At 57.0% G+C, this 14,582-nt stretch overlaps 1 protein-coding gene across 1 annotated transcript in view; it reads right to left on the reverse strand.

The window, feature by feature from the left end:
• Positions 1-442: 442 nt before the first annotated feature.
• Positions 443-14,582, reverse strand: part of MAPKAPK3 (MAPK activated protein kinase 3) — a 28,868-nt gene continuing 14,728 nt past the window's right edge. The window contains exons 3-11 of the mRNA XM_051852385.2: positions 9,072-9,211; positions 7,900-7,964; positions 7,362-7,441; positions 5,260-5,383; positions 4,032-4,107; positions 3,602-3,726; positions 3,052-3,137; positions 2,743-2,823; positions 443-1,772 (exon numbers count right to left, since the gene is read on the reverse strand). Of these exons, the coding sequence (XP_051708345.2) occupies positions 1,620-1,772; positions 2,743-2,823; positions 3,052-3,137; positions 3,602-3,726; positions 4,032-4,107; positions 5,260-5,383; positions 7,362-7,441; positions 7,900-7,964; positions 9,072-9,211 (930 nt within the window). The 3' untranslated portion in view covers positions 443-1,619. The remainder of the gene's footprint in view (positions 1,773-2,742; positions 2,824-3,051; positions 3,138-3,601; positions 3,727-4,031; positions 4,108-5,259; positions 5,384-7,361; positions 7,442-7,899; positions 7,965-9,071; positions 9,212-14,582) is intronic.

The following is a 14,582-nucleotide window of genomic DNA, read 5'->3' on the forward strand; positions in this document are numbered from 1 at the left end:
GCTGTGCTCTGGAATAGTCAAAAGACAGTCTTTCCAGCTTCCCGCTCCTCCCCTCCCCGATATTCTCGCTGCCAAATGAAATCTGGCAGCTCCTGAAAATAGCTCAGCGCTGCAGCAGGCACCCTGCCCGCCCTTCAGCAGGCTGGCACGCAGCAGGGGTGGCCACTGTGGGCAGACGCTGGCGCACACAGGGCCGGGGGTGAGTGTCACACACACACACACAGTGCACAGAGGCGGCACAGAGCGGGGGCGGGGGAGGGGGCATGTGGCAGCTGCCATCGCTCAGTTCCTCTGACCTTCTCACACCTAGGGAGGCCTCAGCCGGTCACGTGTGCCAGACTCACCCTCTCCAGCCAGGGTGAAGTCACCAGTGGGTGTGACCAGCTGCCCTTGGGCCACTATGGTCCACTCATGCAGACAAACAGAAACCCGAGAGCCAGCAGCGAATGCCAAAATGGCCTTTATTACTATCTGGATGTGAAACCCAGAGCGCTGTCCCATCTGCCATGGTCTGGGCTTTCCCAGCCACGGACAGAGGGGCCAGGAACTGAGAACTCGGCTGGGTGTCAGGCACTTTTCAGGACTGGAATCAGGCACTCAGCAGCCCGAGGCTGCCCTGGGCAGGGTGGGGCTGCATTACCCGGATCAGCCAGGAAGGGGTCTGCTCTGCTCTGCTCCAACTCAGGCCGAAGCCAGGAGCAGACGCTGTGAGCATCACTCAGGTCTGACCCAGGGTAGAGACCCCTGGTTCATGGGAGCCTGTTGGCCCGCCCCCAGCCATGCACTCACCAAAGACCATTGAAAGGCAGCCCTACCATAAACAGAAGGGGGCCTCCTGGCCTGGGATCTGGTGAGCAAGTAGGGGTAGGGGAAGTATAATGACTTGTGTCACAGTGACATTTTCCATAGTGGAAAAGGGTTTTAAATGACTCCCCACCTTCAGTTGGGAGTTGAAACCACCCTTCGGATAAGGAGTAATGACAGGTGTGCTGGGACCAGGGACTCCTTGGGGAAAGAGCTCCGAGTGCCATCTGGTTGGGCAACGGCTAGACCACCCAGGGAAGCCAACAGCCAGGACCGTGTGGCCTCAGGGAGACCAAAGAGGGGAGCAGAGAGGAGCAGCCTCCTGCAGAATGCAGAGGTGGGCCCTCCTCCCTCCCCTGCTCCCACACTCAGCATTCACAGACAGCAACACAGTCCCCTGGTCACCATGGCAACCAATGGCCAATGCCTTTCTCAAGGCCAGGCCCATCTGCCCAGCCCTCGGTGGGGTGTCTCTCTAGAAGAAGGAAAGCCCAGCCACAACTCCCAGTGGCCCAAAGGTAAAAGGCATGCCCCAGGGTAGGACAGAGCCGAGGCCTCACTCAGGAGGTGCTGCAGGGGCAGCAGGTGCTCCCCAGCCCTGGGCATTGGCCTTCTCCTGGGTCCGAGCCTGGGCAGGGGTTCTGAAGGAGGTTTGGGCTCAGGATCCTCCATTCTGAAGTCCCAAGTGACAAATTTAAAACACAATAAAATAATCCTTTTGTGAAAAGGATGGCCCTGGGCCCTCCTGGCCAGGGCTTCTGCATACTCCAGTCCAATACCAGGCTGAGCGGCCTGGCTTGTCCGGATCCCACGAGCTACTGGTTGTTACAGCCCTGTGAGGCTGAGGGGCCGCCTGCCTGCTTTTTCCTCCGCTTGTTGAGGAGCCGGTTGTTAGACGTCTTCAGGTCCTTGATCTTCACCTGGTCGTAGTCCACCCGCATGGTGGCCAGGGCACTGGTCATCTCCTCCTGGGAACAGATACAGTGGGAGCCTAAGAGTTCAGGACCCTCCTGCCTTGACAGCCCCTTAATAATATTAGTGGGGTGGGCATTGGGTGCAGCGGTTAGGCTGCTACATAGGATGCCTGCAACCCACATCAGAGTGTCTGAGTTCAAGTCCTAGCCCGGCTTCTGATTCTAGCTTCCTGCTAATGTGCACCCTGGGAGGCAACAGATGATGGCTCAAGGCTTGGGTCGCTGCCACCCAGTGGGAGGTCTGGATTCAGTTCTGGGCTCCGGGCAGACATCGGGGGAGTGAACCAGAGGATGGGAGATTCTCTCTCCATCTCTCTTTCAAATAGATAAATATTTTAAAAATAAAATAATGGCAGTGACAGCCTGTGCTGCCCAAGTGCCCACTGCTCGCCCAGCACAGAGCCTAGTCCTTCGTGTCGGGTAATCCTTACTACGGTCCTCTGTGGAGCAGGCTGTCAGGGAGAGGATCTCTGGACCACACCAAGGGTAAATGGGACAGAGCACCGAGCAACGACACCTGCTCAGAACCGCAAGATCCGCACAGCATACGACCTCCCTGGCCCTGCAGGGCACAGGGGCTAGGAGATCACACCCTGGTGTCCTTGGGCTATGAGCTGCTGCCCGCTATGCTCAGACGTGGCCTCTGCTGAGTCTAAAGTCAGGCTGACTTAGCCCCTAGTGTTGTTGGTCATAATAGAGGCTATGGCCACCATTTGGGACCAAAGCTGAGCCCCTGGTCCAAAGCACTCCTTCAGTGGGGGCTGGGGAATCAGGAGCACCACCCTGAATGGAATAGTGTGGCCCAATGGTTTGAGTATCACGGTTGGACCACTGAGATAGCCACTAACACCCTATGCTTCAGGTATGGGGAAGGGGACAAAGACTCAGATCGTGTGTAACTACCTAGAGTTCTTTTTTCCAAAGCCATGGAGCCTGCAGGGAGACTGAGGTAGAGTCCACCCACCTTGACTTCATCCCAGTGGTCTTTGTCCTCCTGCAGCACCCGGGCGGTGTAGAGCGGAGTCTGCGGCACCACCGTCGATTGCTGGGAGGGGTCCCAAGCCCACGGATTAGCATCTGGAGAACTGTGGACCACAGTCGGCTCCCCCCAGCCAGCCCCCTTTTCCTAGTCTCTGTGGGGAAGCTGAGGTGCAAAGTCAGTCTGGAGCGGGGGTGCTACTATCGCCTGTGTACACGGGCCCCCTCCAACCCCGCACCTCTGGGGCCACCACCCCCTGCTGGGCAGCCCTGCTCTGGGCCAGGAGGTGCTCACGTTGATCCAGGGGTGGTTCATGAACTGCGCGATGGTCAGCCTCTCTGTGGGGTCCGTCTTCAGCAGGAGGCGGATCAGCTGCTTGGCTAGGGAGGCCAGGGAGAAGAGGCGAGAGGTGAGGTCGCAGGGCTCCTGGGAGCTGGTCCCCTCCTCCCTGTAAAGCACAGGCTCGGCTGGGGCAAGGGCTGCAAGTGTTGCCAAGTTCTGAGCCCTCAGAAACAGTGAGCTAAGGATGGCTCCTTATTCTCAGGCACTCAGTGTCCAGGGTAATTTGCCAAGCAGCAATAGACAAAAAAGACAAGACCCCAGCAGGTAAAATATGAACAGGAAACACGAGGTGGAGTTTTGAGGAGCGAAGCTATGAGCCCATTTGGCAGATGCACAACTGAGGCTTGTAAAACAGGTGGGTGATTTCACCGAGGGTCACACAGCAGGGAAGGAGGGGAGCCAGGATTTGAAGACAGGGCAGCTTGACTCCAAAATGCTATCTCCCAGAATGAAGGCTGCAGGGTGCAAGCAGACAGGCCGGGGGCAGGGGGGGTCTACTCACCATCTTCAGAGACCTCTGACCACTCAGGATTGGGGAAGCCATACTGGCCCAGGCGGATCCTCCTCTTCATCCCCGGGGAGATGGCCTGGCCCGTGTTGGAATAGAAGGGCGGGAAGCCACACAGGCTGGGGGCGGGAGGAGGTCGTTCGGCATAGGGGTGGGGGGCCAGAATGGACTCCTTGTCTGCCCTAAACCCTTGACTGGGCAGGTAGGTAGCCACTCCATTGCAACACAGCCCTTGGCCTCCCAGGTCCATCCCAGGGACACCTTGGCACAGAGGGACCTTCAGGCAGCCTGAAGTCTGGTGTCCCATGAGCAGAAGGGAAGGGTGGCTCGCACATGCAGCGGCACACACAAGCCCCTCACCACGACAGGGAGGCGGAAGTGGTCCTGAGAGCATCTGGTGGGGCGGGGGCAAGGCTGTACTCACAGGATATACATGATGACGCCCAGGGACCACATGTCGCATGACTTGTCATACTTCTCTGGACCCAGGACCTCAGGGGCTGCCAGGCGAGGGGGCAAAGGAGGCTCTCAGTCCTACAAGTCTCAGAGCACAGGCAGGAGCCTGATGCTTGGGCCAGGTGGGGAGCAGGTGCCCAGGTTGGGAATGGGGGGAAAGAGCAGACGGGTGTCTGGCACCTTCTGGGAAGCAGGCAAGTGTGTGACACTGGGGGAGGAAAACTGCTCCGGGAAACACACTCTGCTTTCAGACAGCCCCTAGCTCCTTTGCCTGAGCCCCTCTGCCAGGCTCAAACTTGGCTGAGAGGAGAAGGAAAAGGCCAGTTCAGGGCTTGGGGGGCGGGTAGGGTAGGGGCTGCCATGGGCCAGAGGGCGCCAGCCCACCAACTGCCCTGCATCTTCTGCCTTCTGGGACACAGCTCAGGTCACTGGCAAGGAGAAGCATTCTGGCCAGCATGGCCACCAATCCATGGGGCCTCAGTCTTCCCATCTGTGCAATGAGGCGGGTCGGGCAGATTTGTAAGGCAGAACATGTCCTGGTAGGCAGGGTGTCATTTCTGATGTCATGGGGGTGTCCCCTGCTTTGAGCAGCCCTCTGGGAAGCCCTTTTCTGAGGGACAAGAGCCCTCTGCCATGAGCCTGCTCTCAAGCAGGGGCCCTGTCGGCAGCAGGGGCTCTTCCGTGGCAGGTGCTGCTGGCAGCTCCTGCGGGAAGCACGAATGAACGCACATCCCTGGGGCCCATCCGTGCCCAGGACAGAGGCATCCTCTCCCACAGGGCAAGTGAGGGGCCCAGTGCCCTGCGTCTTTCCAAAGGCCTGCCCACTTTCTGAGTATGAATCCCAGGAAGATAAAAACCGGAGAAAAACAACCGCGGCTGGGCTCCATCCCGAGCTCATGGCAGCCTTTTATCACGTATATATTTAGAGCTGCTGTGATGTCATTCAGCTCACAGGCCACAGCCAGAATTTTCCTGGATCTATTTTCAAAAGCAGAAGCTGAAGTTTGGGAGAATATTTTTGCAGCCTCCACCTCCCCCCCCAACCGCCACCCAGCATCACCCGCCTCCATGCAGACAGAACTCCCCCCCTCCTCACAGAGCTTTAACCCTCTGGTTTCTGCAACCCACCAGCAGCTCCATGCCACAGCAGTGCCCGGTGCCGGTGGGGAGGTACAGAGCAAGGCCCAGGGACTCACCCACATAGTAGGGAGTGTAGCAGGGCGTCTGCAAGGCACTTTGGGTAGTCTCCTTGGCAAAGCCAAAGTCTGTGAGCTTAAGCACTGCGTCTTTCTCCTTGGACGTGTAGAGCAGGTTTTCAGGCTAAGCCAGGGAGAGAAAATATTGGTCTGCAATCAGGGACCACCTGGGGACAGAGCCCCAAGGTGATATCTGGTTGGGCTCCCCACCTCCAGTGTAGGAGGGGGCAGGTCCACCCTCTAAGTACATGGGCCCTTGCCATCAACAATGTGGCCCATGGAGAAGACCAAGGTGATTAGGAAGTGACACCCTGGTTCACAGAGTGGGGAGGTGAGGCAGGTGTGCAGCTGAGGCTGTGAATGGCTAAGTGCCATCGAGAGTCTAGAGGCAGGGATTTCTGACCTTGGGTACGTGAAGCATCTGACACGAAAGCATAAAGGCATGAGGGGAGGCAGACTGCTCCTGAGCCTATGCTGCCAAGACAGGAATGGAGCCTGCAGGGCCAGCAGGGCAGCCCCGCCCGGGGTGGCTCCAGGGAGAGCACTCCCGCCACTCAGACCCCAGTGACTGCAGGGAGGCAGCTCCTCCTGGCTACAAAGCAGAGTGACAGAGGGGAGGAGGCAGCCCTGAAGCCGACTTCTCATGAACGGGTGGGATTCCAGGCCCACGGAGAGAAACAGGAGGGACCTCCAAACAGAGTCAGGGCAGAACAATGGGATGCTGGGTGGAGCTCTGGAAGCTATTTCTCAGGTTCTTTTTGAGGTCATCTGGCCGTGGATTGGGATAAAAACAGAGAAGCAGGTTTAGTCTATGCCGGAGATTCTCTTGCAGAAGGTTTTTCTCTTCTTACAAAAAAAAAAAAGGGGGGGGGGAGGCCAATGTAAAGCAAGGAGTCAGAGGTGAGCTGTGTGACTCCACATGCATCCAGAACCAAAGGGTAACCGCAGGGCAGGGCATTCGGCGAGGGGTTAAGAGGCCACTTGGAACACTTGCTTCTCGTATTGAAGAGTCCAGGTTCAAATCCTGGCTCTGCTCTCCATCCCAGCTTCCTGCTCATGCATACTCTGGGGATCAGCAGGGCATGGCTCAAGTAGCTGGGTCCCTGCCACCCATCCCGGAGACCAGGACTGAGTTCCTGAGTTCCAGGCTCGTGGCTGGAGCCTGGCCCAGCCCCAGCTGGTATGGAGTGAACAAGCAGATGGAAGATGTACGTGTGTATGTGCGTGTGTCTTTCAAATAAATAAAATAAATTGAAAAAAAAAATAAAAGGATAACTCTAGGGGCTGGCAGTACGAAGCCAGAGGAAGGATCCACAACAGCAGCTTGACTCTCAGCTCCCCTCTGCCCAGACTTGGGAGGACATAAGCCAAGGTGGGTAACGCTCTAGGCCTGGGGCAGAGGGCTGGGGAGGAGCAGACTCCACCCCGGTGGCGGCTGACACTTCCACACTCACTTGTGCACGTGCAGCAGGGCAGCCCCAATTTGCATTCCATCCACCTGATCCCAAAATCCTCTGAGACCCAGTCCTCCCAGCACAGAGAGCCGAGCTTTCAGAACACCCTGCAGGCCAGCCTCTGGGACTTCCTGGGTCCCTCTCTCCAGTGCCAGAAAATGGCTTCTTTGCCCTCAAATGCCAGTGTCCCAGGGCCTACTCTGTAAAATCATGGCTGGGACTTCACAGAAGACCCAACAGCATCAGGCAGCCCCTGCCTGAGGCCCGGCACGTTGCATGGACACAAAATTCCTTGCTGAACTAGTGAACAAATGAATGAACGCCAGTGCCACAAGGACACAGCTTTGGGCAAGCCACTTAATCTCTGAGCTTCAGTTTCCTCGTCCATAATATCTCACAGTGCTGGGTGAGGATTAAACAAGCTGCTTGTCAGGGCCTGGTGGATCCAGGTCAGCACTCAATTATTCTCATTCCTCCTGAGATTATATGGTGTTTAAAGGAAAAGGACAGCCCCTGGCTAGAGCACAGAAGAGCAGTCTGGGCCAGGGAGCAGAGGCTTTGAACTTGGCCTCCATCCTGGGAGCCATCTGGGCTCGTGGAGTGTGACTGTCCCTTCCCTTGCCCCTCAGGCTGGGTCCTGGACCTCACCTTGACATCACGGTGGGCGATGTTCTGGCTGTGCAGGAACTGGATGGCAGTACCAATATCCCGCATTATCTCTGCAGCCTCTGCACACATGGAGGAGGGAGGGGGGTGTCAGTGATGCCAGTCAAAAGGCAGGAGACTTGGGGATCCCCACCTGATCATACCCCCAGGCACAGCCTTTGGGGACAACACAGGATGATGGCAGCACTCCTGCCCAGACACCCCAGTTCTCAGCACAAATGCCCCCAGCTCACCTGGACCCTTTTCCTTGGGCCTGGGCTACCTCTTCATTGCTCAACTCCTAGTCAGTGCCAGGAGGTTTTGAGGCCTCCATCTCACGGCCACACAGAGTCCATCTCCAGAAAGGAGCCATGGACTCATAGATGCCCTCATGGACTCACAGAAACCCTCTGTCCCAGCCTCTTTTGCTCAGCTGGGAAGACTGAGGCACAGAGAGGGAGCAGGACTGGCCCAGAATCACACAGCACCTCTGCTCCATCCATCTCCCAGGGCCCCCTCTGGCCCAGCCACATGCACGTACCTCTCTCGGTGAAAGCCTGGTCACCCCGCTCCTGAATCCTGCTAAATAACTCACCACCTTCCATGCTGCAAGAGAAGACGGCTGTGAGCATGGGGAGAACCAGGCACCAGCCTGCCCGTGCGCGCATCATCAGGCCCAGTGCTCCTTCCCAGTCACCTTCCTGTATCTCAAGAACCTAGCACACAGTGGGCTGCCAGCCTGGGTGGGAGAACTGAACTCCCAACTAGGGGAGAGTGGTGAGCAATGCCCCTTCCTGGCCATGAGACCTTGGGCATCTCTAGCCCCATCCAAGTCCCAACTTCCCCCAAATGCAGAACAAGACGTCAATTACTATCAGCAAGACCACTGTTCTCTGAGCACCTGCTGGGCGCTATGTCCTGGGCTCTGCCACTCGAGCACACTGCCGTGGGACCTGGGCTTATCCCTTCACCTCTCTGTGCAACTACCTCTTTTGTAAAACAGGGATAATAGTGCCAATGCCACAGTCATGAAGACTGCATGTGATACACATGGGTGCACTCAGAGTAGAATCAAGCACAGGCTGTTGCTACATTCAGATCTTCCTCCGCCTTCTGCTTGTGACTGCCGAAGATTCAGAAAGGCTAGCAGCTGCCCGCAGTCACACAGCTAGTAGGCAGCAGAACCAGGGTCTGGACCCCAAATCCGAGAAGCTGGATAACCAGGTGGAGGTGGGGGCAGACAGGGAGGAGCTGGAGGCTCAGACCTGGGTCCCGGGTCTGAGCAAGGCTGGGGCTGAGCCCTAGGGCTGGCGGGAGAAGCACAGGGTGGAGAAGGCCCCTGGCCCCTGGTTCTAGTCTCCGTCAGCCAGCATCCCGTGGGGCCCTGGGAGCACGAACTCATGGAGGAAGGAAGACGCGAGGGGCACCGTGTGCATCCCACTCTCCCTGCCCCCACACGCCGAGGCCTGGCAGCCTTCTCTGACAGCTCTAGCATCACTGCTGCTCCTCCAAGAACAGAACTCATCCCCGGGGAGGCCATACTAGAGCCCCTGTAGTTTCTTTCCCACCCTTGAGGCCAGATCCAGGGCCTGTGGTTGCCTGCTCCCCACCCTGCAGGGGCTGGGGTGGCACCCAGAGCTGTGCTCCGAAGAACAGAGGCAGCCCCGGGAGGACAGCAGGGCGCCCAGGGCCGAGGCAGGGTGGCCGGCATACCATTCCATGACGATGAGCAGGCAGCGCTTGCCATGGTGCATGTTCTCATACACGTCCAGGATGCGCACAATGTGCGGGCCGCCCGAGGCCTGCCAGTGGTGGTCCACCTCCTGCCGGGCCTTGGGGCTGTCATACAGGAGCTGCGGGCAGTGGGCACAGAGCGTCAGGCTCCCAGCCTGCTGCTCTCACTTGGCAGACAAGGATATGGAAGCTCAGAGAGGCCTGTGACCTGCCCGAGGCCACACAGCTCACAAGGGGCAGAATGAGGATTCGAGTCCAGCGTCCCCTGCCTTGTGGGCCAATGAGTGTCTGTACTGGGGTGGTCACCCCTGGCTCAAGCCCATGTGGCTGGTAGCTCTGGGAGGTCCTGAGAGGGGCTCAGAGGCCAAAGCTGCTGCTGCTTCCCGTCTCTGGGGCAGCAAGCAAAATGGCAGAGAGTGATTTGTAGTCAAATCACACACACGCCGGGGGTCCCAAGCCAGGGCCACACAGGTCCGTTGGGCCTCATTTTTACAATGGGGATGGCACAGCTGCTGTGTGGCCCAGGCCAGGATTGGGAAGTGTGCCCACAAGGTGCACAGGACAGCATCCCGCACACAGTAGGTCCTCAGCAGCTCCCCTGTGCTCCTCACCTGCACCTCACTGTGAAAGTGGAGGGAAGCGGCCTGCATCAGTCAGCCCAGGCCTCGCCACAGAACCCAGCTCAGAGTGCAGGGGGACAGGCCACACTCCTGCAGGAGCCGAGGTAATTAAGACTTCCCATCCTCCAGAAGCAGGTACAGGAATAAAACCGTCACTACCAAGAAAAGTGCTTCTAAAACAAGCGGCTTGGTCACGACCTCCCAGCCAGTCCTTGGCTCCCAGGTTCCCTGGAGGCCGCTGTGTGGGAGCAGGGTGACCATGCCAGCCTCACTGCTGGGATGTCCAAGGTCACCTGGCTGCCAGGCTCCACCCTCAATCCCTGCCTACAGGTACCACATGATGACCCAGAGGTGGAGACCAGGGCCAGGGAAGACCCCGGCTGAGGGAGAGGACGGTCGGGTGGAGTGAGAGCTGGCTTTGGGATTCGATTCCTCCAGTGACTCGGTGTGACCTCAGGTAGACGTTCACGGCTGCTGGTCACGCCCACACTCTCTAAGTCGGAGTAATGACAGAGTCAGCCGCAGTCGCTGGGGCAAGTCAGGCAGCAGGTGGGCAGGGGGTCAGGATCTCTCAGGTGAACTCAGCCTGGGCTGTGACTGCCAGCCACAGGGCCCAGCCCCAGAAATGAGCAAGGCCCTGGGGGATTCTGCTCAGAGAGGCTGGGGAGTCAGCATGAAGGGGGAGATGGCCAGAGCAGGGAGAGCAGGGCAAGCCGTCCCCCAGCATGGTTGCTCCCCCAAGGCCCAGCACCCTGACAGCAGAGGACTGAAGATCAGGGTCAACGCCTGGACCAGGGCACAGATCAGCCCTGCTCAGCACCTGCAGGCCCCGGCCCCTCCTGGCCTTACCATAGTTTCCTCCTCTGCAGGATGGGGCACTGTGGGGTAGGCTGGAGGATCAAACTCCCCAGGAACAGGTAAACTGGGATGGGGCAGTGTGTTGGGTCCCTCTACTTCTGGAACCATCCCCCTCAACCCCGCCTGGGAATACAGCAGTGCAAGGAGAATGCACAGGGAATCTGGGGCTGGAGAAGTCCCTCTACCAGCTCCATTCCCCTAACGGGGGGAGGAGGGAGCCAGGAGTACCCAAGATTCTCCACCCTCCCTCCCTGTACCTCTTTCACCTTGGCCTCCTCCCCAGCCTCCTCGGTGGCTCTTGGACCTTCTTGTGGCTTTTCACCCCCACACTAGCCTTCTCTGTCCTCTCCTAAAATTCCAAGCCCCAAGTTGGACAGCTCTCCATGGGGTCCTCAGCCCTGCCCACTCTGCCCCTTCTCTACCACTTACGGCTCCTCCCTGGAAGCCAGGAATCATCTCCCTCTCCCACTGAATTTCCTGCCACCCTGGCTCCCAATCCCTTTCTGTTCCGGCCAGAATGATGCCCTAGCTCTTCTCAAACAGGCCTCGCCCTCTCAGGCGCCCATGTCTACCCCCAGGCCACTCCGCTGCAGACAGTGAACTCTTGCCCCAGCCCCTCCCCCATTAGGTCAACTCCCTCGCTCGGAGGAACCTCCTGGGCTCCGTTCCGATGCCTCCACTCAAAGAAAGTCCTCTCAGTGCCTCTCCTAACGTTGCCACCTCCCGTTCCTCTAAGCAAGCCACAAACAGCTCAAGGGCACAGGCAAGTCGGGTGAAGCTGGGGCTCCCTGGCTGCAACCCAACAGGAAACACTGGTTCCCGAGCGAAAAAGGATGGGGAAGTTGGGCAGGGGATGGGCAGGGAAAGAGGGAGGTGGATGGGTGGGTGGGGGTGGGACAGGGAGCTCACAGCTGGGCCTGAAGCCTTGCTTTGCTGAAGCGGAGGAGCCGGTGGAGCCGCCCTTAGTTGCAGCCTCCATACTTCCTGCCCCACTCAGCTCATACTTAGGGCCATTTTCCACAGGCATTAAAACAGTCCTGGGGCCAGCACTGTGGCACAGTGGGTTAAGCCATCCCCTGCGGCACTGGCATCCCATATTGGAGCACTTGTTCCAGTCTGGGCTGCTCTGCTTCCATTCTAGCTCCCTGCTAATGTGCCTGGGAAGGTAGTGGAGGATGGCCCAAGAGCTTGGGTCCCTTTGACCGACTGGGAAACCCAGATGGAATTTCTGGCTCCTGTGGCTTAGCCCAGTTGGGGAGTGAACCAGAGAATGGAAAATCTGTGTGTGTGTGTGTGTGTGTGTGTAATTGCCTTTCAAATAAATAAATAAGGCTTTAATTAAAAAAAAAAAAGCCCTGCAGCCAACATCATGGCATAACAGGTTAAGCCACCACTTGAGTTGTCAGCATCCCATATCAGAGTGACTGAGCCCCAGTTACTCCCCTTTGATCCAGCTCCCTACTAACACACCTGGGAAAGCAGTGGAAGATAGTCCAAGTACCTGGGTCCCTGCCACCCACATGTGAAAGCCAAAAGAAGCTCCTGGCTCCTAGCTTCAGCCTGGCCCAAGCCTGGTTGTGGCAGCCATGTGGAGAGTGAATCAGCAGTGGAAGATCTCTGTGTGTGTGTGTATGTGTGTGTGTGTTACCCTCACTCTCTGTTGCTCTGCCTTTCAAATAAATAGATTTCTTAAAAAAAAAAAAATCAAATAGTTCTGCAAGTGGCAAGGCAAGAGAAGAAGGTTCTCTCCAGAAAATACAATCCATGCCCCAGCTGGCTCCTCTACAGGGCATCCACCCAGGCCCAGCTGCCAGGACCTCTTCTGGCTTCCTGACCCTGAACATGGCCCCACACCTCCTAGAGCCTCGGTTTCCTCCTCTTTTCCCCACGGCCTTCTCCTGCTCCAGGCTCCTCACTGTGGTCTAAAAGGACTTTTAAAGTCTCTCGCTCTCCCTTCACACTTGGCTTTTCTTCGTGTGGTACACACACTTCTGCAGAGGTACAACCCACATCCGGTAGTCTGCATGGTATCAAGGGTCCAGTTCAGCGAGTTCTGACATTGCACACACCAGCATCCCAGATGAGTGCTGGTTTGAGTCCTGGCTGTTCCACTTCCAATCCAGCTCCCTGCGAATGTGCCTGGAAAAGCATCTGATGGCCCAAGTGCTTGGGTCTCTGCACCCAAGTAGGAGACGTGGATGGAGTGCCTGGCCCAGAGCTGGCTATTGCAGCTATCTGGGGAATGAACCAACAGATGGAAGATCTCTCTGTGTTTCTCTTTCTCTCTCTCCCTCTCTCTCTTCCCCGCCATCACTTTACCTTTCAAATAAATAAATAAATGTTGATAAAAAGACAAAAAACATTCCCAGCTCCCCACAATGCTCCCACGTCATCGCCCTTTTTACCTCCTGTGCAGCACTTGCTCACAACCTGCAATTAGCTTGTCCCTTTGATAACGCTTTAAACAAACATACATACAGATCCTGCACTTGCAATGTGCCTGGCTCTGCTCAGAGCACTTTGCAAATATTGGGAGGAAAGGATTTCATTATCACCAATTTATATTTATAGTTTTTGTTTATTTTATCTATTTGAAAGGCAGAGAGAGAGAGAAAATCTTCAATCTACTGACTCAATCCCCAGATGTCCATAAGAGCCAGAGATGAGAACTCCATTTAGGTCTCCCATGCGGGTGGCAAGGATCCAAGTACCTGAGCCATCACCTGCTGCCTCCCAGGGTGAGCATCAGAAGGAAGTGGAAATGGAGAGTGGAGCCAGAACTCAAACCAGGCGCCGTGATTTGGGATGCAGGCACTGCAAATGGCAGCCTGATTGCTAGCCAAAGACTTGTCCTGTTACTATTGTATTTTTAAAGATGCATTTATTTATTTGAAAGTCAGAGTTATAGAAAGAGAGAGAGAGAGACAGAGGGTGCTCTTCCATCCACTGGTTCACACCTAGGATGGCGACAACGGCCAGAGCTAGGCCAGGCCAAAGCCAGGAGCCAGGTGCTTCTTCCACAGGAGTGCAGGAGCCCAGGCACTTGGATCATCTTCTGCTTCTTTCCCAGGGGCATTGGCAGGGAGCTGGATCAGAAGTGGAGCAGCCCGGACTCGAACCAGTGTCCATATGCAATGTCTGCATCACAGGCGGTGGCTTTACCTGCTATGCCACAGTCCCGCCCTCCCCCATTAGTAATTTTTTTCAGATGAGAAATTGAGACACAGAAAGGGGAAGCTGCTGGTCCCAGATCACACAGCTACGCTCCCAGCCGGGCCAGCACCATACGATTTCCCTTATTAGACTGGGGGTCTGTTGGGCAGGCCCAATGTGCCTTGCCACATCCGGGTCTCAGAACTGGAGCCCAAGCTGGGCACAGAGCACTGATTCAGAGAATATTTGTAGGTTGCATGAACAAATGTATAATGTGAGGAGGAGGGGAAAATACATGGCATCGTGAGGACAAGGAGCAGTCCCCAGAGAGACTCAACAAATAGTAGACATGACACCCTGGCCAAACGTGCTCCCCACTGCCGGGAGGCAGCCTGTACCTCACCCATCCTCTCTGGTGAACCAGATTGGACCTCCTCTTCCAGGGAGCCTACCAGGACAGGACTGCTCAGCTCAGAGCTACGAATCCGCCTCATCATGCAGGTACATGACTCCACACGTCCTTCACAGAAGATGCCCCAGACAACAGTTCCATCGCCCCAGGCATGGCACCGAAGACTCGCATTCCACCTCTGTTCTCAGCATGAGCTTGGGCCTCTGCCTTTCCCTCTTTGGGCCTGTATTTACCCAATGTGAAGCTGCAGGGACCCCTGCACAGGGTCCCTGGTCTCTACCTTCCTCGGCCGAATTATCTTACCTGCACCTAGGACTGGCAACGAAGACCCCTTTTGAGCACCTCAGCCAGTGAGCCCCACAGACACTGGCCGTGCCCTTCTGGCAACCCAGGTGGGCAGGGGAACCGCAGAGGAGGCCGTGCCCCTCACCACCTCCATGCCCATGC

Source organism: Oryctolagus cuniculus, chromosome 10 (genome assembly GCF_964237555.1).
Source record: "Oryctolagus cuniculus chromosome 10, mOryCun1.1, whole genome shotgun sequence".
In the NCBI taxonomy this organism is placed as follows: domain Eukaryota; kingdom Metazoa; phylum Chordata; class Mammalia; order Lagomorpha; family Leporidae; genus Oryctolagus; species Oryctolagus cuniculus.